A 21,733-nucleotide genomic window follows, 5' to 3' on the forward strand; every position below is an offset into this window, starting at 1 on the left:
TTAAAGGTGGGCTCATATGATGGATGAACTATATGAAGTATAGTCAATATGGACCATCAGTTTCCACACCTATTGTATATGGTTTATCATTCGATCAAAGTGATTTGAGAGAGGTGGGCCATCAAGGACAAACCCCATATAATGGACTATCCATATAAATGATTGTTATCTTTTCTAATATAATCAATGTGTAATCCATTTTCCATAAAATGGTTCCCACATATGTTGATACGTGTGGTGGGGCACACGTGGGGAGATACATACAGTGGACACCATATGTCCATGATACATGTTAATAACATTGAGGGGTTAAAATTAGTTTGAAAGGTACCATGAGATCTTCCCATGAGGTTGAGCTCTGTGGGCCCCACTGTGATGTGTAATGGACATCCATCCCATTAATCAGTTGCACCCTTTCATAATGATTCATGGGCCTAAAAATTCAGGCTAATCCATGACTTAGGTGTGCCACACCATAGACAACAGTTGAGAGTGGATGCCCACCCATTGAAATCTTCCTGATTGTATATAGGGCCCAGTGAGATATGGTTTATTCATCCAGCCCATCCATTGTCTGTTTCCCACTTGAATGAGTGGTCACTACAAATTCTAGGCCATTTCAAAACTCAGGTGAACCCCACCAAGTGCATTTAGATATTTTAAGCATGATTTACTATCGTTTCAGATGGTGTAGCCCACTTGAGTTCCGGATATTTTAGGCATGATTTTTGGCACATCCCATAAACTAGAGGGGACCTACAACATTCACGAGGTGAATGTCCATCAAACATCATGGTGGAGCCCACAGAGCTCGACCTCATAGGAAGCTCCCATGAGGTTGAGCTCATAGTAAATACTGTTAATATGCAAATGGATACATAAGGTAAAGGCAATTTTCATACACAGGTGCTGTGCAGACAAAGATATCTTTGGGAAAACCCCCCACCAAGAGCTGCACCAATTACATTGCTCTCATATGTAGCAGGGAATGTTGGTTGGGCTAGCTTAGGCTTTGGTCTTTACAGCATACTTTGGGCTGAGGCTGAAGGCCTTGGGATGTTTTAGATGTGAGTTTTGAGGCTGGATAAGTAGCTAACTAGGCCATGAAATCTAAATACATGAAAGCCCGACACGACAAGTTGACCTAGCCATTTAGCTCGTGTGCCATGCATGGACATCATTTGAGTTAACTCGGTTGGAACCGCTATGAATCAGTAGCATAAGTCATGACTCGACTTGAACCCAGACGAGTTAGAATGCCCTACTTAGACAAAAAAAAAAATATCATGCTTGCTAGTGAATACTATAAAAATAGCTATGGTTATGGAGAGCAAGGAGAGAAGGAAATTGTAATATATCTCAATATGTTTAGTGTGGGCATGAAAAACCATGTATGTGGCATTGATGTCACCACATAACTGTAATTGGAGCTTGGAGTAGAACATTGAGATTGAGAAGAACGAACCATACGCATGTAATACCTGTTGTAGGCACGGCCAGGGACTGTGTTGCTTCTATGCTGGATCTTACCACTGTGGGTTGTTTCTCTACACTTCATGAGATAAGATTGGGTCTGAACGAGACTGGCTAACAAGAGATTGCTAATCACCAAGGCACCCATTAGTCCACATCACAATATACTAGAAATTTAAAAGTGATTGAGTAGATGAAAGATGGCAGACTGAGTCGAGATACCTCGTTTCAACACTTGAGGTCTTGATATCGATCCCTAGCGGGGGTGGCTAACGTGGACTGTGTGTACTGACATGGGTGTGTACTAACAAGCTAACCCAATAAAAAAAAAAGAAAAGAAAAGAAAAAGTAGATGAAAGATCAGTCTCTTAGATGAAGTACTTTGTGCTAAGAGAGGTGGGGTTGTTAAATAATGTAGACCACCTAAGTCTTTCATGTCAAATTGACGGCTGAGGTAGTTGACGAGAGAAGTAATAATTGAGTCGTAACTGCTAAGTAAGATGGTATCATCCACATAAAGTAGAAGAATTAAAGGCATTCCTTCACCATGTTTGATGATCATGTATGAGTTAGGCTGCTATAGGAGAAACTAACTTCACGCAAATACTTGTTAAAAGGTTGAAAAACCAAGCTTTAGGTGTTTGTTTAAGACCATACAAGGCCATTTTCAATCTACAGACATCAGCGATTGACTTGGCCAACACTCTCATGGGAACAACAATATACGGCCAAAAGGACACGAAGGGGGTAGTTCCCATCCAGGAGCCGCTTCACCATATTCCAAATTCAATGGTTTCAATAAACACTTTGCAATAGTTCCTCTTGACCTAGATTTAGAACTACCCTTCGAAAGTTTTGTCATTTTAGCTGCTTCTTCTTTAAAAAAATAATAATAATAATTCTTTTTAATTATTATTATTATTATTATTAATGAACTATCATCAAGTTGCTTGACTTTGTAAATCCACTTACAACCGATAAGATTCAAACACTGCAAGGAATGAAAATCCCTATACCATTTCTTACAAGTGCATTTAATTAGCCATAGTTCCATATGATCTATTGAATGCTTCAGTGTATGCTCTTGGTTTAAGAGGTAAGTATGAAGATTTGTGAGGAGATTAACAAGGATAGCATAATGAGCTTTCTGTTTCCTCCTATCATCCATAATCCTATTGGTAATGGAATGACCTTTGATGGATGCAATATCTGCGACAGGTGGATTAACAAGATCGGGCTGTTTAAGTTGCTGGGTCGGTAGTAGGATTAACAACTGATTAAAAGAGAAAAACTGTAATCAGCTTGTTGGGACCCTTGTCCAAGAGGCACAATTGGCTAGCCAGATATTGGATGATGCATAAGGTCAGGTATTGAGGTTTCAGGCTATGTAGTTGGTAGAGGTGGGGAGAGGGCAGGCAATGAATCTGATGATAGTCGGTAAAGAGGAGGTTGGATTGCAATGGGTGGTACCAATAGCCAAATGGGTTTTTTGGTGATTTCATTAGTAGCAGACATTCGAGATGTCATTAGAGAATGGAAGATCACATGTCAGGAAATATAAAGTTAAGTTCAAATGGGCTTACATCACTTATGAGTAACTATTCCAAAACCTTTTGGGTGGAAGCATTTGAAACAACACAACACCCCCCCCCCAACTGAAAAAAAACCACTTACCACCATCGTCACAATGATTTTTATTTATTTTTTAAATCTTTTGAGGGAAAAAAAAAAACATCTTTAGCTGTAATTTTGAACATTTTAAAGCATACGAAAACATCTAATTTATATGAAAATGAATAAATTCAAGCGAATATGCTATAATCATCTATAAAAGTACCATGGTATGAAAAAAAAAATCAGAATTTCAAATGACCATCACCAGAACCTCATATATCATAGTAATTAAGTTTAAAAAGAGTATGTGTGGATCTGCCAGATGGAGAAAATGGTAATCATTTTCCTTTACCCATTTGTTAATAATGAAAACATCCACAGATTTAAAACAAGTTTTTTTTTTTTTTTTTGCGAAATAGAACACGGGTGGAGAATATCAACACATGCACAAAGGTGGCGAAGAATATCACAGGCAGATCCATTTTTGGGAGGGCACTCTTGAAGCTAAGAAGGAATAAAGAGTCAGGCCTTGATGAAGAGTTCTCCAAGTTTGTAGGTCCTTTTGGCAAAAACCCAGCAAAAGAATTCAAAAGAACAATTATTATTATCTTTTGTAAACCGGTTGACAAACAAAACATTTTATGAAATTGAAGGGCATGCAGAGTATTATTTAATTGAAATGCAATGAGAGGAGTTTTAAGAAGAATTGTACTAATGTGTGTGATGGAGAGTAGCACCATTTGTTGTATTTTGTTTTAAAATAGCATTAAAATTTGAATTTTCAAATTTTCGGTAATTTCCCTCCAATTTTGAAAAGTTGTAGTACTTTTGTGTTGTGGGTTTTGTCCCACATCGGATTTGAAAAGGTAAACTATCTTGTATATAAGATAATCTTTTTGCCTAGGGCTTGAGCCCCTTTCAGGGGGCATGTGAATTTGGTCCTGTGAGAGGGCTATGCCAATAACTCTAATCTATGCCATTAACCACACACGCGCGCACGCACACCGAGCCAAGCCGAGCTGTGTCCGTGTCCGTTTGCGAGTGCGCGACGTGATGGGACGGGACGGGACGGGCTGGGCTGGGCGCGGGTGCGGGTGCGGGTACCGGTGCGGTGTGTGTATGGGTACTCGCAGGACTGTATGTGCAGGAGTGTACTCGCATTTGCGCTTTTTCGTTTTAAACCAGAGAGATGCGTCCCTTCCGGTTAGTTGCACCTGTTGGGTTTAAACCCAACGGACCTAACCTTTTATAAAGGGTATTTATGCACCACTTCGGAGTCTATATAAAGACAACCGATTCCAGTTTCAAAAATACGAAAAATTCATCTATTATAAAACACTCTCTGATATTCAGTTTTAAGCATTTTCTACTGAGTTCATTGCTTAGTCAACTCAGCACTTTCGGATTAAACTGCAAGTGGTTCGAGCCCGTGTACAGTGAGTGCACCGCTAGGACCGGGTCATAGTCGTTGTATCCTGGAGGTCGATTGCTCTGGAAACCTGTTGCACTTGGGACGCTGTCCAAGGGGAGCAAATTTGATTTCAAGCCGAGTGACTCAGTCACGCCTTGACTCATTCAATAAGTTCTTCTTTCTCAAAATTTATTTTCCTTTTTTGGTTCTCGATTTTTAATAGTCTATTTAATTCAACCAAATATTCCAACAATCTTGAAATCGAAATTGTTGAATTACATAGACTATGGCTACAGTAACAGTAAATGCTTCTGCTGAGTTAGCCAAAATCGAACCGTTCGCTGGACAATCATTTAAACGGTGGAAACAGAAACTGATGTTCGCTCTGACCACCCTGAAAGTTTCATACATTTTATCTGAATCATTTACTATAGATCCAGCAAATCAAACTGAAGTAACAGATGAAAATAATTGTAAAAATTATATTCTAAACTCTTTATCCAACGAACTATATGATGTGTATGCTTCTTACGTGTCTGCTAAAGACATATGGACTGCTTTGGAAAAGAAATACATATTAGAAGATGCAGGCGCTAAGAAACATGCAATTGCTAATTTCCTTCATTATAAAATGACAGACGATATACCTGTCACAAATCAGATTCATGATTTTAAAAGTCTAGTTCATGAACTATCGACAGAAGGAATTAAGTTGGATGAAGTGTTTCTGTCAGGAGCACTAATAGAAAAGTTACCGCCCTCCTGGAAAGAATATAAGAATAGAATGAAACATAAAAAGAACGGTATTTCTTTGGAAACCACTATCGTACACATACGAATAGAGGAGGCCAATAGAATCAGAGACCAAAAATAAAAATAAAAATGAGATAGATTCAAAGGCGAATCTTGTGGAATCAAGTCGGGCAAATAATAAGAAAAAGGGCAACTGTCATAACTGTGGCAAACCTGGACATTATGCAAATGAATGCAGGCTCAAAAAGAAGAATGCAAACAATCAATTCAAGAAAAAGGGAAACTGCTACAACTGTGGAAAGCCTGGGCATCATGTCAAAACTTGCAGGCTTAAGAAAAATAAAGATAAGCCGCAAGCTAATCTTACAGAAACAGGCAATGAGTCTGACATGATAGTAGCTGTGGTGTCAGAAGTCTTCCTTATAAACAACTTGGAGTGGGTACTAGACACTGGTGCAACTAGGCACGTGTGCAAGGATCGTAGCATATTTACCTCCTACCAAGTATCAGGAGATGATGAACAGGTGTTCATGGGTAATGCTAGAACGTCTCCAATTGTAGGGAAAGGGAAAGTACTTCTGAAACTCACTTCTGGAAAGACTCTAATGTTGAATGATGTCCTACATGTGCTCGACATTAGAAGAAACTTGGTCTCTGGTTTACTCCTCAATAAGGCTGGTGTTAAGTTAGTATTTGATTCAGATAAGCTTGTAATGACTAAGAATGGAACTTTTGTTGGTAAGGGGTACTGTAGCGATGGTTTATTCATTATAAATGTATCCAATGATAATAATAAGAAGATATTCAGTTATGTTTATATCGTTGAACCTTTTTATTTATGGTATAGTAGATTAGGTCATGTAAATGTAGCATCTTTGAAGAAATGAAAAGATTAGGTTTATTACCTAATATATCTAATGAAGAATTTGACAAATGTGAAACATATGTCGAATCAAAATTCATTAGAAAACCCTTTAAACAAATAGAAAGATCATCTGTTCTATTAGAGTTAATACACAGTGACTTAGGTGATTTTAGAAATCACATGTCTAGAGGTGGAAAAAGATATTACATAACTTTTGTAGATGATTACTCTAGGTTCACTAGAGTCTATCTATTAAGAAACAAAGATGAAGCTTTAGATGCTTTTTCTAAATACAAAATTGAAGTTGAAAATCAGTTAAATATAAAAATTAAAAGACTTAGAACAGATATAGGAGGTGAATATGAATCTTCTCAATTTAGAGAATTATGTGAAAAGAATGGAATAGTTCACGAAACTACAGCTCCTTATACACCAGAACATAATGGAATAGCAGAACGTAAGAATAGAACTCTAAAAGAGATAATGAATGTTATGTTAAATAGTTCAGGCTTACCCTCAAATATGTGGGGAGAAGCAATTCTATCTGCTTGTTATATTCTAAATAGGATTCCTTCTAAATCTTCTGAACAAACACCATATGAACTATAGAAGAATCATGTTCCTAGTTACAAATATATTAAAGTGTGGGGGTGTCTTGCTAAAGTAGGATTACCTGAAACTAAGAAAAGAAAGTTATGTCCTAAAACAACCGACTGTGTATTTATAGGTTACGCACAAAATAGTGTGGCCTATAGGTTTCTAGTTTTAAAAACTAAGGATAATATTCTAGATCCTAATACAATTATAGAAGCTAGGGATGCAGAGTTCTTTGAGAACGTATTCCCTATGAAATCTAAATCTATAGGAATAGAGGAAATCAACAGATATTGCGTCTACTAGTAAAAATGTTTACGAGAAAGTAGTAGAAGAAATACAACCAAGAAAAAGTACTAGGGTTAGAAGAGAAACTAACCTAGGAGATGGTTTTTTCACTTTCTTAGTAGAAGATGATCTTACAACCTATATAGAAGCAATTAACTCTCCAGATGCAACTTTTTGGAAGGAAGCAATAAATGATGAGTTAGAATCTATTATATCTAATAACACTTGGAAAATTGTAGACCTACCACCTGGAAATAAACCAATAGGTTGTAAATGGGTGTTTAGAAAGAAACTAAAACCAGATGAGACTATTGATAAATTTAAGGCTAGGTTGGTAGCGAAAGGCTTTAAACAAAAAGAAGAAATAGATTACTTTGATACATATTCTCCTGTAACCAGAATTACAACTATCAGGGTCTTAATAGCGATAGCCTCCATATATAAACTGGTGGTACACCAAATGGACGTTAAGACAACTTTTCTAAATAGAGACTTAGAAGAAAAAATATATATGGAACAACCTGAGGGTTATAAGATATTAGGAAAAGAAAATAAAGTATGTAGACTAATTAAATCATTATATAGTTTAAAACAGGCTCCTAAACAATGGCATGAAAAATTTGATGGCGTTTTAAAATCAAATAGTTATCATATAAATGATGTAGATAGATGTGTATATAGTAAAATTTCTGAAAATGATTATGTTATTATATGCCTCTATGTTGATGACATGCTTATTTTTGGAACTAATATTAAATTAGTTAATACAACTAAGAAATTCTTGTCATCTAAGTTTGATATGAAAGACTTAGGAGAGGCTAGTGTAATCTTGGGTATTGAAGTAACCAGAAAAAATGGTGTTATTATATTATCTCAATTTCATTACATTGAGAAGATATTGAGAAAGTTTAACCATTTTGACTGTTTACCTGTCAGTACTCCTTATGATTATAGTGTGACTCTCATGAAGAATACAGAAAATAGTGTGTCTCAATTGGAGTATTCCAGAATAATTGGTAGCCTTATGTATCTAACAAACTGCACTAGATCAGACATTGCTTTTGCAGTAGGAAAGCTAAGTAGATATACACATAACCCTGGAAAAGAGCATTGGAATGCTTTGTCTAGGATTTTGAGATACCTAAAAGGCAGTATAGCCTATGGTTTACATTATAATGGTTTTCCTACTGTATTAGAAGGATACAGTAATGCTAACTGGATTAGTGATTCAGATGAGACAAAATCTACGAGTGGATATGTCTTCACTTTAGGTGGAGGAACAGTCTCTTGGAAGTCTACCAAGCAGACATGTATCGCTCGGTCTACTATGGAATCCGAGTTTATTGCCTTAGAAAAGGCTGGATCAGAAGCCGAGTGACTTAGATATCTCTTAGCTGATATATCATTGTGGCCAAAGCATGTATCGGCCGTATCTATTCATTGTGACTGTCAAGTAGCTATAGCGAAAGCAAAGAGTAAAATATATAATGGAAAGAGCAGGCATATTAGACTCAGACACAACATAGTGAAACATATGTTGCGTGATGGAGTCATATCTATTGACTTTGTGAGGTCAGAAAAGAATCTAGCAGATCCTCTGACTAAAGGACTAACTAAAAGGTTAGTGAATGATACATCGAAGGGAATGGGGCTGAGCCTAATATATGAGCTGCCAGTGTCGGCAACCTAACCTATACAAGTGGAGATCCCATGAGATATGTTCAATGGGTAAACAACAAGACACGAGGTAGACGATTGCACTGAGTTGTATGAGCCCCTTCTATGGTGTACAGTGCGAGCAGCAACGCAGAAGGATGAGTTGTTAGAACTCTTAATGAATCCATAGCCATATATTTGGTGGTGTATACAGTTGTTGCATACACTTGATGGAATTCACCTATATGGTGTGGAGGTGGAGGCCGCTTCCTATGAGAATCTAGGCGAATTCTCTAGAGCATTCATGAAATCCAGGTAATGGTGTATGGCCGAAACGCACTGAACCGCAGAATCACTTGCAGAGGAAGAGTTGTGTGAGTGGCATGTACTTGCGATCTACATTAAAAGGATTCAGGTTCAAGACTATGGTGTCACCTGATTCCTGTAGACCTGTCTTGCTTACTCTAATGTCGGTTCAAGTCTATGGTGACACCGGCACCATTGCACAACTATTACGCTTTAATCCGAAAGGGTTTTATTTTAAAACATGTGAGGGATTGTTGTATTTTGTTTTAAAATAGCATTAAAATTTGAATTTTCAAATTTTCGGTAATTTCCTTCCAATTTTAAAAAGTTGTAGTACTTTTGTGTTGTGGGTTTTGTCCCACATCAGATTTGAAAAGGTAAACTATCTTGTATATAAGATAGTCTTTTTGCCTAGGGTTTGAGCTCCTTTCAGGGGGCATGTGAATTTGGTCTTGTGGGAGGGCTATGCCAATAGCTTTAATCTATGCCATTAACCACACACGCGCGCGCGCCGAGCCGAGCCGAGCCGAGTCCGAGTCCAAGTCCGTGTGCGTGTGCATGCGCGACGCGACGCGACGGGACGGGCTGGGCTGGGCTGGGCGTGGGCGCGGGTGTGGGTGCGGGTGCGGTGTGTGTGTACTCGCGTGGGTGTGTGTATGGGTACTCGCACGACTGTATGTGCGGAAGTGTACTCGCATTTGCGCTTTTTCGTTTTAAACCAGAGAGATGCGTCCCTTCCGGTTGGTCGCACCTGTTGGGTTTAAACCCAACAGACCTAACCTTTTATAAAGGGTGCTTATGCACCACTTCGGAGTCTATATAAAGACAACCGATTCCAGTTTCAAGAATATGAAAAATTCATCTATTATAAAACGCTCTCTGATATTCGGTTTTAAGCATTTTCTACTGAGTTCATTGCTGAGTCAACTCAGCACTTTCGGATTAAACTGCAAGTGGTTCGAGCCCGTGTACAGTGAGTGCACCGCTGGGACCGGGTCATAGTCGTTGTATCCTGGAGGTCGATTGCTCTGGAAACCTGTTGCACTTGGGACGCTGTCCAAGGGGAGCAAATTCGATTTCAAGCCGAGTGACTCAGTCACGCCTCGACTCATTTAATAAGTTCTTCTTTCTCAAAATTTATTTTCCTTTTTTAGTTCTCGATTTTTAATAGTCTATTTAATTCAACCAAATATTCCAACACCATTATCAACAAAAATACAGTTCGACCTATTGTTTGTTGTTGTCTATGCCAGATTGGAAGCATCAACTGTCACATAACCAGTTGCTTCAGTGTTGAAATGCCACTAATCTTAAGATGGAGCGAGAGACAGAGAGAGAGCTTGTAGAAGAGTGTGGTCCTAATAAAAGGGATTGAATTGATGATAAAAAGTGAAAAATAATGTGGATATCTGAAAATCATTTGTTTAGGGTGGGGCAAGGCACATGCAATGATTAATCCATCTTGGCCTCCTGAAGGTGATTGTCCTTGGTTACAACCACCAATATCATCATGACCACCACCAGGAGTACCACAGTCACAACGTCCACAAGTAAAATATGCAGAAACAAAAATTAACTCGGATCGTATCTGTTCTAAGTTGCATTTCACGATTTAAGAGAGCACAGTGACAATTGAAATTAGGCAGGGCATTGCAAAAAAGGAGATATGTAACTGAGGACACAATCTTGTCCAAGACCTCGAAGAACATAAAGAACCATGTCAGCGTTAGAGATTGGATGTTGAACAACCACTTAAAAGTCTGATGAATTTAAGATTATATCAATACCAAGTTTTGAAGTTGTAGGCATAACTGCGTAATTCGAACTTTGGATTACTGAGATAAGGCATTCTCAACTGCAGACCAAAACTCATAGGATGTTTCGAGATCAATTACTTGGGGAGATAAACAAAGAAATGAGAAATTTGTCTGTTTGCTCTCAAGTAGTAAAATCAGGATTACCAATTATTTTACCTTCACAGCCTTTAGATGTCATGCAGTTTAGGAATGGTTCCATGAACATGCCCACATAGCGTTGGGCAGTACAATATAGAATTGAGAGGTGAAATGAAAATACAAACCACAGAGGGAGAAACAAGAAGGCATGCAGATGAAATTTACAATGCTAAAGAAAGATAGTTGCAAATTTTACAAGTCCTGGGTTAGTAAACAAGAAAATACAACACAAATTTCCTTCCATCAAATGTTAGAAAAAGATTCAAAAAAAGGAAAATCTTTTTATCCTATACAGATTTTCCCACAACTCTAGGGCTATCACAAGGGGGTCTGTAGCAAGATGGAATGTTCATGCAGCTATATGCGGGCCCTTTCTTCAATCCCTGGAATCTCCCTCCCTTGTCCTTCTTCGTTGCTTTGGATCTCAATCCCTGCTTTAAAACATCATTATATATTACTACTAATTAAATACAGGAAATGATTAAGTGTGGATGGGATGGAAATGGTTAAGCGTGTGACTAGGATGGGTGATGCAGGACAACTAACCACTTGCTCTAAAAGCTCGATCTGATAGAGCATGCCCGATCTCGCTGCATTAATCACTCCCGGTGAGTCTCTAATACGGGACCTCACACTTTGATACCACTTTGATGTAGGGCAACTAACCATTTGACCTAAAGGCTTGAGCTAATAGAGCATGGCGAATCAATCCTTTTATCTCATAACCTAGGCCCCACTTCCCATAGGTTAGGTCCTCGGCCGAACCCCCCTCGTAGGCCTCACGTCACATGGGCCTACATCACATGGGTCTCGCCTCACATGGGCCACCCACTTCGAGTGTGCCCCCACATACCATAGGCCACCCCACTCGAGCACGGTGTGAAAATGCACTTGCATTAATGGGCCCAACCAATCAACTAAGTGCTTGGGACCAAGTCTCGCCTATGGGCCAAGGAATTAGATCCAGCGTGCTGTTAACCAATCTACGGGTTCAATAATGTTAAATGTTGGGCTAGACTGGGTCATCTTTTGGGCCTTTGCATTGATTGTGCCCATTCCTAGCCCAATTTTGAGTCATCAGGCTTTCTACAACTAGGGCTCTCAACGGGCAACCGATGGACCCAACTCAAAACCAATCCCAAAGACCTAATGGGTACCCGAACCTGATCCAACCTGGGTCTAGGCCCTGGAAACAAGACCTTGACTGGGCAAGACCTGAACCCAATCAGCCTGCATTCATTTGAAAGAGGAGCCAACCCAGCCCATTTTCACCACAAGGCGATTCACCTACACACCACCAGATGTGCCAGTGTGGTATGTGCTAGCAAGGGATCCAAGCAGTCCAACTCAGACCAATCATGTATATACACTAGCTCAGAATTCAGGCGGGCCCACTCATCAGGCGGGCCACAATGTTAGAAACAGTCTAACAACTTAGAAAAACTTGCTCAAAAGTGCTCACATCAATGCAGTTCTTTTGTGAACTATGGCTATCATGATGAGCAGACCGGCCTGGTTTTTCCTGCATGAGCATCTAAATAATGGGACCCACCCAACAAACAGCTAGGATCTTACTGTGCCATGCTGGCACATTCAGTGGGGTGTAAGATGGGCTACCTTACACATGCATGTGGGATGAAACCATCACATGCATGTGGTGTTTGAAAGGGTCATAAATGGTACCTGACTGGAGTCCATGCTGTCTGTTCTTCCATGCACCAAAGTGCTGTGCTTACCTGCACAAAATTCGAAAAGATTAGCGGCACTTTTGGCATTCATGTTTGAGGCTTGCTAGAATACCTTGTGTTGGGACTTTATAGCCTTTCGATCTTCAATGATTCAGATCGTTTATATGATGGACCTCAACTTGGATTGGCCACATTGTATCTTTCGGTGGTTGGGCTCTTTTCCTTTGAATTATTAGAGAGTTGTTTTGAAGATCCCCTTCCTCGGTGAGGCCCAGCATGTAAATGGGTTGGGTCATTAAAATGACACCGATCCAATGGCTAAAGTCCCCACATACTGGTCTACCAAGCCCTCTACAGATTGCAATGGAGTAAATTGACACTTCAGTCATTGGATTATGGTCTTTTTCAATGACCCATATGGTAGTCCTTGAATGGATGGTGGATGCCCAAAAAGAAACTCTTACATTGAAATATATCAACCCTTGGATTATTTCAACTGTCCATATCTGGAGTCAAATTACAAAGGACTGAAATATTCCAAAGTAATTGTTTTTATTGCTTTGGCTATCCCCATCCAAGGTGAGGCCTTCCATATAAACGGTTTGGATCATTAAAAAATGACCCATGTTTAAAGGCTAAAGTCCCGGCCTATCCTATTGCAACAAGTTGGGATGTCTTCTAGAAAACCTCCTCCTCGTTTCCCAGGGCAACTAAGGCCCTTTCGGAAGACACCTAAAAATGAGTTCATCTCATTTTAGTTAACAGTAATAACTATGTATTACAGATCAGACAGGGCATAGGCATTTAATAGACTACGCTAATCGAAATTGCTAGATTGCATTAACGCGTGCAAATGAGGCACATGTGTGTAATATCTGATCAACTCATCAGGCGATCCATATCTTAAAAAATCTGGTCTATGCAGCCAATCGTCCAAATTCTGCACGTGTTGGACGTCTGGTGATGACATTTGCCCTGTGTTAGATGGCGGGCATGTCGTCTACAAGGTCATAGTTGCCTGACTGTTCTTACACTATCAATGGCCCTCTCCAATGATCCAAGCCAATTATTTGCATACCAGGTGATCATCATGGCTTGGGTATTCTGGGAATGCATGCAATATTTGAATTCCACATACGCATCATAGGTGGTCCCACACAGTACCAACACATGCTACTGTATGTTCACGCAGAATACATGTTTTTTTAATAGTTCTGACAAGTGGGCCCTATTGATCCAGAAAATTAGTCAGTTTTGTCCCACCATGAATGAGTTATGGTTCAAAAACATCATTATACAGGATAATCTCAAGCTTTACATTTATAGGCTACAATTAGACAGTTAATAAAAGAAGTACAACAATGTTCCATGTTCATCTGAAAAAGGTCAGAGAACTGGTACTGAGTCTATTGACATCTTCCAATTGAGGAGATTTTGGGGAGCTGCCAATCCAGAGGGATTCACTAGACAAACAGTCTGGATTGCCAACCATGAAATCTGTGGGCCGGGCCATAGATTTGAATATTGGCATCGTATCGGCTGATACGGCCGTATCATATTCGTATTGGTATGAGATAATACATGATATGGGCTCATATCGGCTCGATACGAATTAATTGACTCGTGTCGGCATATCGACACTTATATTGGCCAATACGCCTATAAAAGTTCTTTTTTAGTTTTTTTCAAAATTTCACTCATGTTTCCTCTTCTTGTTCTTGTTCTTGTTCTTTTTTTTCAATTAAACCGTGGAGGAAGCTTAAAAACTCATTTTAGACTAAATCTAGACCTAGTTTGGGATCAAAACAAATGATTTGAATGGGATTCGACAAATCAATGTGAAGTGAACCATTATAGAAAAAATTGGAAAGAAGGGTAAATCTTCACTTTCTTTTTTATATTTTTATCTTCCTTTTGTTGTATTTTAATGCAATGGGCCCTAATTCACCAAATCATGCTTGATTTGTATTCAATTAAGGCCCATTTAGTTAACCTTCAACAAGTCAAATCGACAGACAACATTCTCATCAAAGGATGGCCCGATACGCCATCACTGCATCTCCAAAATACTAAAAAATGATAGATTCTTCAATATCTCATTATTCTCTTTTTTCCCCCTGATTTTTTCCTTAATTCTTTGGCTTAAAATTTTTTTAGACCAATATGGGCTAATACGGATCGATATTGATAAACGATGCTCATATCATATCGTTTTTTGGCAGGCCTAATATACCCCCCAATACTGATATTCAGAACCATGCCGTGGGCTCTATTTTCTAGAACTGAAATCCCATATACAATGTGCAAAGATTCGTGTTTTATGTGATAGGGATTTATATGCTACTTAGGCAACATATGATACCTGATATGTAGGCACTCAAAACTTGTACATGATTAAATTATGGAACCAACTGTAACTGAGTCCCAATCCCATAATTGCATGAAGGATCCTACCTTCTGATTTGTGGATACTTGTTTACTGAAATAGGACCACTGGATATTTTTCATTTTTAACTGTCAAATAAACATCCATCAATCTAGTAGTCAGATAATCAGATAAGCTTAATGTTTGGTTCATCGTCATAATCATCATCTATGTTTTATCCCAATTAATTGGGGTCGGTTACATGAATCCTATTCCATCGTTTCACTCTATCAAGGACCACACTTTCAGTCGTGATACAGCTAAACTATCAACACTTAATTTCACTTACTTATATGCCATGTATGCAATTTCTAAGTGCCTGTGTATCATCCATCGCACTCTACCAAAGTATAATTTCTCTATCGAAGGACTCAAGTCCAACCCATTGGATTATAATCAAGCAGACAACTCTCAACCTTTTATGTGCTTGTGAATCCAACCCATCCAATAGGTTCGCATTATGAGGATCATTTCTTTCAAAACTCAGTCATATGCACTCGCCGAGTGGACCATACTTGTACGTTTTCTATTTATCAATGGCTAGGCATTGTTTTCTATGGTGTGGCCCACCTGATGAGTATATGGGCTGGTTTCTGCACCAGGTGATCCTCATGGTGGGGCCAACCTATAGGAAGGGTTGGATATCACACAAACTGAAATACTTTGGAAGTTTTAAATACGTTGGAAGTTATCTGTTGGGTGGACTATAACTTGTGGTCCAATCAGTTGCAGTTGACGCATTCTCCCCTACGCAATGACAAAATGACCATTTGGACCTGCTCCCAGGACTTCTTGAAAGCTCAAACCAGGAGCATATCAATCACTGGCTGCAGAATCCGCAAAACAGAAAGAAAGAGAGAAGAGTTTCTGACGTATAGCACCCTCCCTTTTTGGCATTCGCCAAATAACTCCCTCCCTCTTCAGTATTTCGAAATATAGGGCCATAAAACACTTGTGGTTAACTCCACGAGAGTTTACCCTTAAAGGGTATCACTTGACCATTAAATTTGATTGTAGCCCACATAAAAGGACGTTTTTGCCTTGACTTTGTAGAGATGACAAAAAATCTCCTTATGCACCCATGCAAACATAAAATGGCTATCCAGGTCATTTGGGCAATTTTGATCCACCATTTAAATGGTTGTGAGAGCAAAAGCTATGGATGGTCCACCATTATATGGTCTAGATCATGCGGCCATGTTAAGGCCCATATAACCAAGCAATTTGGATCTCGCCCCAAATGAAAATCTCTCTCATCTCTACAAAGTCAAGGACAAGCTTAAATTCCTATAGTCAATGGTCAAATCCAATAGTCAACTGTCCTCCTTAATGGTCAACTCGGAAAGAAAGTTACCAACATGTATTTTATATTCGAATACGAAAACGGAGAGTATTTATTTGAGAATACAAAATAAGGAAAGTTAAATTTATTTATTTATTTATTTTTATCATTTATTATTATTTGCCCCATAGCAGAATGGAGGGGTGGTATATGTCAAAAAAATCAAAAGAAAAAGAAGAGAAATTCTCACCTTCTTTTTCCTTGCTCAGTGCCCTAATATCGCCCGAGTGAGGAACCGAGTTGAAATTATACACGCTGAAACTCGGTGACCCGGGCCCATCTCTAGATCCTATTTCTCTTCCATCCTCCTTATCCGACTCCTCCTTATCAGCATTGTCAGATTCCCGCCCCATCTTCAACCCCTTTTCCGATTCGTCAGATTCCAGCACCCTCTTTGAACTGGAGAACGAGATCTCATCCTCTTTTACTACGGCTCCATCCACGTGCAGCTCCTTAGACGAGGGTGTGCTAATTTTGAGCTTCTTGATCTGGTCGATCCTGTGGCCCATTGCCAATTCGGGGTTGGACTCGGGCTTCGATCCGCCAGACCCCATCAACTGAAATGGAAGAGAAAAGGAGAGAGAAATGAGAGAGACGGAGAAACGAAAAGGGGGGGTTTGGGGGAAATTAGGGTTGGGATTTTGAAAGAGGGAAAGAGAGGGATTTTCGGAAGGAATGCAATCGATTTCATATCTTCTGCAGTTTTTTAGGATTTTGGGAGGTTGGGATTTGAAGAGAGAAGTGCCAGTAACTGAACTTCGCGGGAAGAGGTTAGTGGAAATTGGAAATGCATCCCGCTTTTAGATGATATTACGGAATTATTCGGACAGTACGGTTTTCCTAGTGTGTTGACGTGGCAAAGTTACGTCGGCCTCATCATGATGTATATGTTATATCCACACCGTCCATCCATTTTCGAGATCATTTTACAGTATGAGCCTAAAAATGAGGTAGATCCAAACCACATGTGGGCCACACTACAGAAACTGGTGGGGATTGAACGCCCTACCATTGAAAACTTCTTGGCCCACAGAAGTTCTGATCAAGATGATATTTCTGTTTTCCCTTCATAAACATCTTTGTGGGAAACGGATTGGTTACTCCCCAAAACAACAGCCAATGGCTGGTGATTGGTGCTCCGTGGACCCACCATGATTTATGTATTTCATCCATGCCATCCATCTATTTTCTATATCATTTTATGGCATAAGACCAAAAATGAGGTATATCCAAATCTTAAGTGGGCCACATTGCAGGAAACAGTGTTGAATGAACGTAGACAATTAAAACTTTTTAGGGGCTATAAAAGTTTTGGATCAAGCTGATCTTTGTTTTTTCCCTTCATCTGGGTCTGTATGACCTACTCAACAGATTGGATGTCAAATAAACAGTACAGCCGGACTTAGGGGAATTTTAATGGTAGATATCCAATAACTATTATTTTCCTATGGTGTGGTCCTCCTGAGATTTATATCCCTCTCATTTTTTTGTGTCAAATCTAAAATGATCGGTAAAAATGGATGAACGGAATGGATGAAACACATACATCATGGTGGGGCCCACAAAGACCCAACCACCAGCCTGTTGGTGGTCGGGTCTCTGTGGGCCCCACCATGATGTATGTGTTTCATCCATTCCGTCCATCTATTTTTCTAGATCATTTTATGATATAAGACCAAAAATGAGGTATATCCTAATCTCAAATGGACCACATTACAGGAAACAGTGTTGAATGAACGTAAACCATTATAGCTTTTTAGGGGCTATAAAAGTTTTGGATCAAGCTGATCTTTGTTTTTTCTGTTCATCTGGGTCTGTATGACCTAATCAACAGATTGGATGTCAAATAAACAGTACAGTTGGCCTTAGGGGAATTTTAATGGTAGATATCCAATCATTATTATTTTCCTATGGTGTGGTCCACCTGAGATTTATATCCCTCTCATTTTTGGTATCAAACCCTAAAATGATCGGAAAAAATGGATGAACGGAATGGATGTAACACATACATGATGGTGGGCCCACAGAGACCCGACCACCAGCCACCGGGCTGGTGGCAAGGTGAGTATCCAATCCGTTTCCCTCTTTGTGACCTTAGATACAGTGTAGTCCACCTGAGCTTTGTCTCTTCCTTATTTTTGTGTTCGTGCCTCATGGTGATCTCACAAAATGGATGTACGGTGAGGATATAACATGGTGGGGCTTACTTGATCAAGATGATATTTCTGTTTTCCCTTTATCCATGTCTGTTTGACCTTAGATAAATATCATGGTGGACTTTAGTAAGGTTTCAAAACAGTGGGCATCAATGTCCCTAAAACCAATGAGGAATCCTATAGGGCCATTGTGGAAATTCATTGAAACTAAAGGCCAGAGGGCCCAAATCTAACCGACCCTTCGCTAACTAATCAAGGCAAGTATGACTAAATTAAAGATCTAACCGGGGCAGAGTCAGATAAGGCCCGAATCTTAAATAATAAACCAAATCAACCACATTACCCTTTTAGTCTAAAACCGACGGTTTAGAGTGATCATGACCAAATATCCACTTCCACTAGTTATAAATAGGCCACCCTATAAATATAGTTAATCTAAACCCTGATCATTGTCCACGAGAAATCTCAATACCTAATTTATTCCAGAAACACCCTGATTTTCCGAACAAGCTCTAGACGGCTCGTTGGTGGGCCATTAGTTCCAAAATTATAGAGTAATGTTCGTCTTACTGGGCTCGACGTCCATCACGGGAGTCAGACCTGGGTAGTGTCCAGAACCGCTCAACTTGAGCCGAAGGACGAGTGCATGAGAAGCGCAAATACCATAAAGAAAGGAACTGGAACTTAAGTGAATTGAGTCATCCACTCTTATGCAAAGTTGAGGATTTTAGACCGTCGGTTTGCGACCAAACTTCACACGTGGAGTAAGGATATTTTCCTACTCATATCCGTATAGTCGTGGCCCCGATCGACCATCGGTGACCGTTAAAAAGACTTCTAATCGTATCTGTCGATCGACACATCTAAATGGCGGGCCGATCATGTTCATACGTAGATCATCATTAGGGCTAACTATCCTACGGTGTATATTAATACGTACACCTCATAGTGGGCCCTAGAGCTTAGAAAGACCCTCCCATAGGTCTAGTATAGTAAAAACCCAACACTTGGAGCCATTTTCATCAAATCTGACATTATAAAAGGGCCTCATTTGGGCACCCTCTCTCCCCATACGATTTTGCCCTAGAGAAGGAAAGAGAGAAGAGAGAAAAAGGATAAGAGAAAGGAGGAGAAAGGATGAGAAAGAGAGAAGAAGAAGAGAGTGAAGGAGGGTGTTGTTGATGGTGGGGCCCAAGGAAGCTCAACCTTGCACCTCCCTACCTCTTCTTCAAGGAAGAACCCTCCACCACAACCACAAGAATCATCCGTTAGTCGTCTAAGTAAAACCCCTCACCCTTTTTTCTTGAAATCCATGTATTGAGAAGAGATTGACATGAATTCTAACATACAAATGCTTGCTTTAGGGATTCCGACCGTTCAACCCCAAAAATCCATCTTCCTAGGTCGTCTTCCAAGCCTTCAACAATCCGGAGGTGCGGACTATTGTTCTTAGGTGGCCTAGCACCAAATTTAATATGAGATTAATGATTTTGGTTGCTTGGATGTCATATTTAAAGAATCTAGAGAATTGTAGGTTTGTTGGAATAATATGAAATTGTTGGTTTGACTCTTATGATGATTGTTCTTGCCTCTCACATGATTTGGTGTATGGATGATTACATGTTCATGCCTTGTGTGAATTTCTCATGTGTTGTTGCCTCATAGGATGTATGATTTATTGCTCTTGTACATATGATTTCTTAACATGGAGGAAGTGTTAACTTCCTCACCAACCCATACCACACACATACACTTTATTCATGATGTTAATAGTTTACTTGTTAGAGAAATTTGAATTGTATGTTGAGCAACATGAGAACATGGTGTTGAATATGCTTGATGTTACATTGGTAGTTGGCATGTTATGAGCCCCTATTCCTACCCTTGGGTTGGTCAGGAATTTGAGGAGAGACGGTAGTCCCATCGGTAGAACTACGTTATGGTTGGACTTGTGAGTTTGGGCGGGTGTGTTCGGGTGGCAGTAATTCGACTACATGGGACCCTCGTGCCCGATGTCACAGGCCTCATGCTCGCCTGACTCGTGTGGTCTAGCCTACTGTCTGACCAACCTTGATTATTAACCCTGTTTGCTCACACTTGTATGAAACCTGGGACACCCTACAACCGTTGTAGCTCATCAATAACCCACTTGAAATTGGTCCACAGCCTCGTGAGCCGGGCATGGTGGAATGAGACACCGTGTCCGAGCTGTCGGCCTATGCTGGGGTACCGCGCCTCCCCGTAGTGACCGGGAGCGATCCCTTTCTCACGGCACTCCTCATGTGCTTGAAGTCGGGGATGAGGAACCCGATGGGATCACGGACCGCGGGGTCTCGACCTCACGCATTGGGGGGTCTTGGCCTCGCAACCCGTTTAGGGCATTGATACGTGGGGTGTACCAGATTCCCAAATCTGCTGGATGAATGAACCTAACTAACAACTCGGCTAACACGTTGCATTGCATCGCAGCGCACTAGTTAGGGTGGCGACTCGGCAGTCGAGGTCGCACTGAGGAAGTGTTGTCATTTGTGATCGTTAGATGATGTCACTCGAGGGAGTGTTGTGGTGAGGGCATGCATCATATCATCCCGCATGCACGCGCATTAATAAGATTAGTTTGATGTTTATGCTTGACTGCTTTTCATTGATGTCATATTATAATTGATGTTTGTGATAATTTAAGACTAATAACACCTACTGAGTTTATCACTCACTCTCACTCTGGGACGGTGTTTTAAAACACCAACCAGACCCGTTCATAGATGCAGGTGACTCAAGGCTTGAAGAGCCTGGTGAGGCGAGCTTTGAGGAGGAGGACGAGTTGTCCTACTTCCAATTGATGGACGGTTCTCCACCAGCTTGAGAGACGGGATTGGATCGCTGAGCAGGGGCTCAGTTTTATTCATTTTTGGAGTTATTATTCTTTTGCAATTTTGTTGGATAATATCTTATGCGACCCATGTATTTTTTTGGACATGTATATATATATATATATATATATATATATATATATATATATATATATATATATATATTTGTATATATATATATATATATATTTGTATTCGGTCTCTTTCATTTCAGTGAACTTGTGTGGATGTACTTCATGTTCCAGGAGATTCCAGGCTGCGCATTTAAATTGAATCGCGTATTAATAAAAATTGTCTATAAGTGACTCCGAAAACTCGGGAGTCGAGTATATGCACG

General features: G+C 39.9%; 1 protein-coding gene across 1 annotated transcript; it reads right to left on the bottom strand.

The window, feature by feature from the left end:
* Positions 1 to 11,007: 11,007 nt before the first annotated feature.
* On the bottom strand, positions 11,008 to 16,924 carry LOC131238648 (uncharacterized). The gene is made up of 3 exons (XM_058236274.1): positions 16,561 to 16,924; positions 12,599 to 12,651; positions 11,008 to 11,346 (listed from the first exon to the last, which is right to left on the bottom strand). Exons 1-3 carry the CDS (start codon positions 16,922 to 16,924, stop codon positions 11,203 to 11,205), a joined length of 561 nt encoding a protein of 186 aa, XP_058092257.1. The 3' UTR covers positions 11,008 to 11,202.
* Positions 16,925 to 21,733: the final 4,809 nt, after the last annotated feature.

The sequence above is a fragment of the Magnolia sinica genome, chromosome 3 (genome assembly GCF_029962835.1).
Source record: "Magnolia sinica isolate HGM2019 chromosome 3, MsV1, whole genome shotgun sequence".
Lineage (NCBI taxonomy): Eukaryota > Viridiplantae > Streptophyta > Magnoliopsida > Magnoliales > Magnoliaceae > Magnolia > Magnolia sinica.

Excerpts from the sequence above, each read along its gene's own strand:
- LOC131238648 (XM_058236274.1), bottom strand. The coding sequence starts at position 16,924 with ATGGGGTCTGGCGGATCGAAGCCCGAGTCCAACCCCGAATTGGCAATG. Across the intron at positions 12,652-16,560 it reads ACTGAGCAAGGAAAAAGAAG|GTAAGCACAGCACTTTGGTG; the intron begins GTGAGAATTTCT and ends AATTTTGTGCAG. Across the intron at positions 11,347-12,598 it reads ACAGCATGGACTCCAGTCAG|GGATTGAGATCCAAAGCAAC; the intron begins GTACCATTTATG and ends GTTTTAAAGCAG.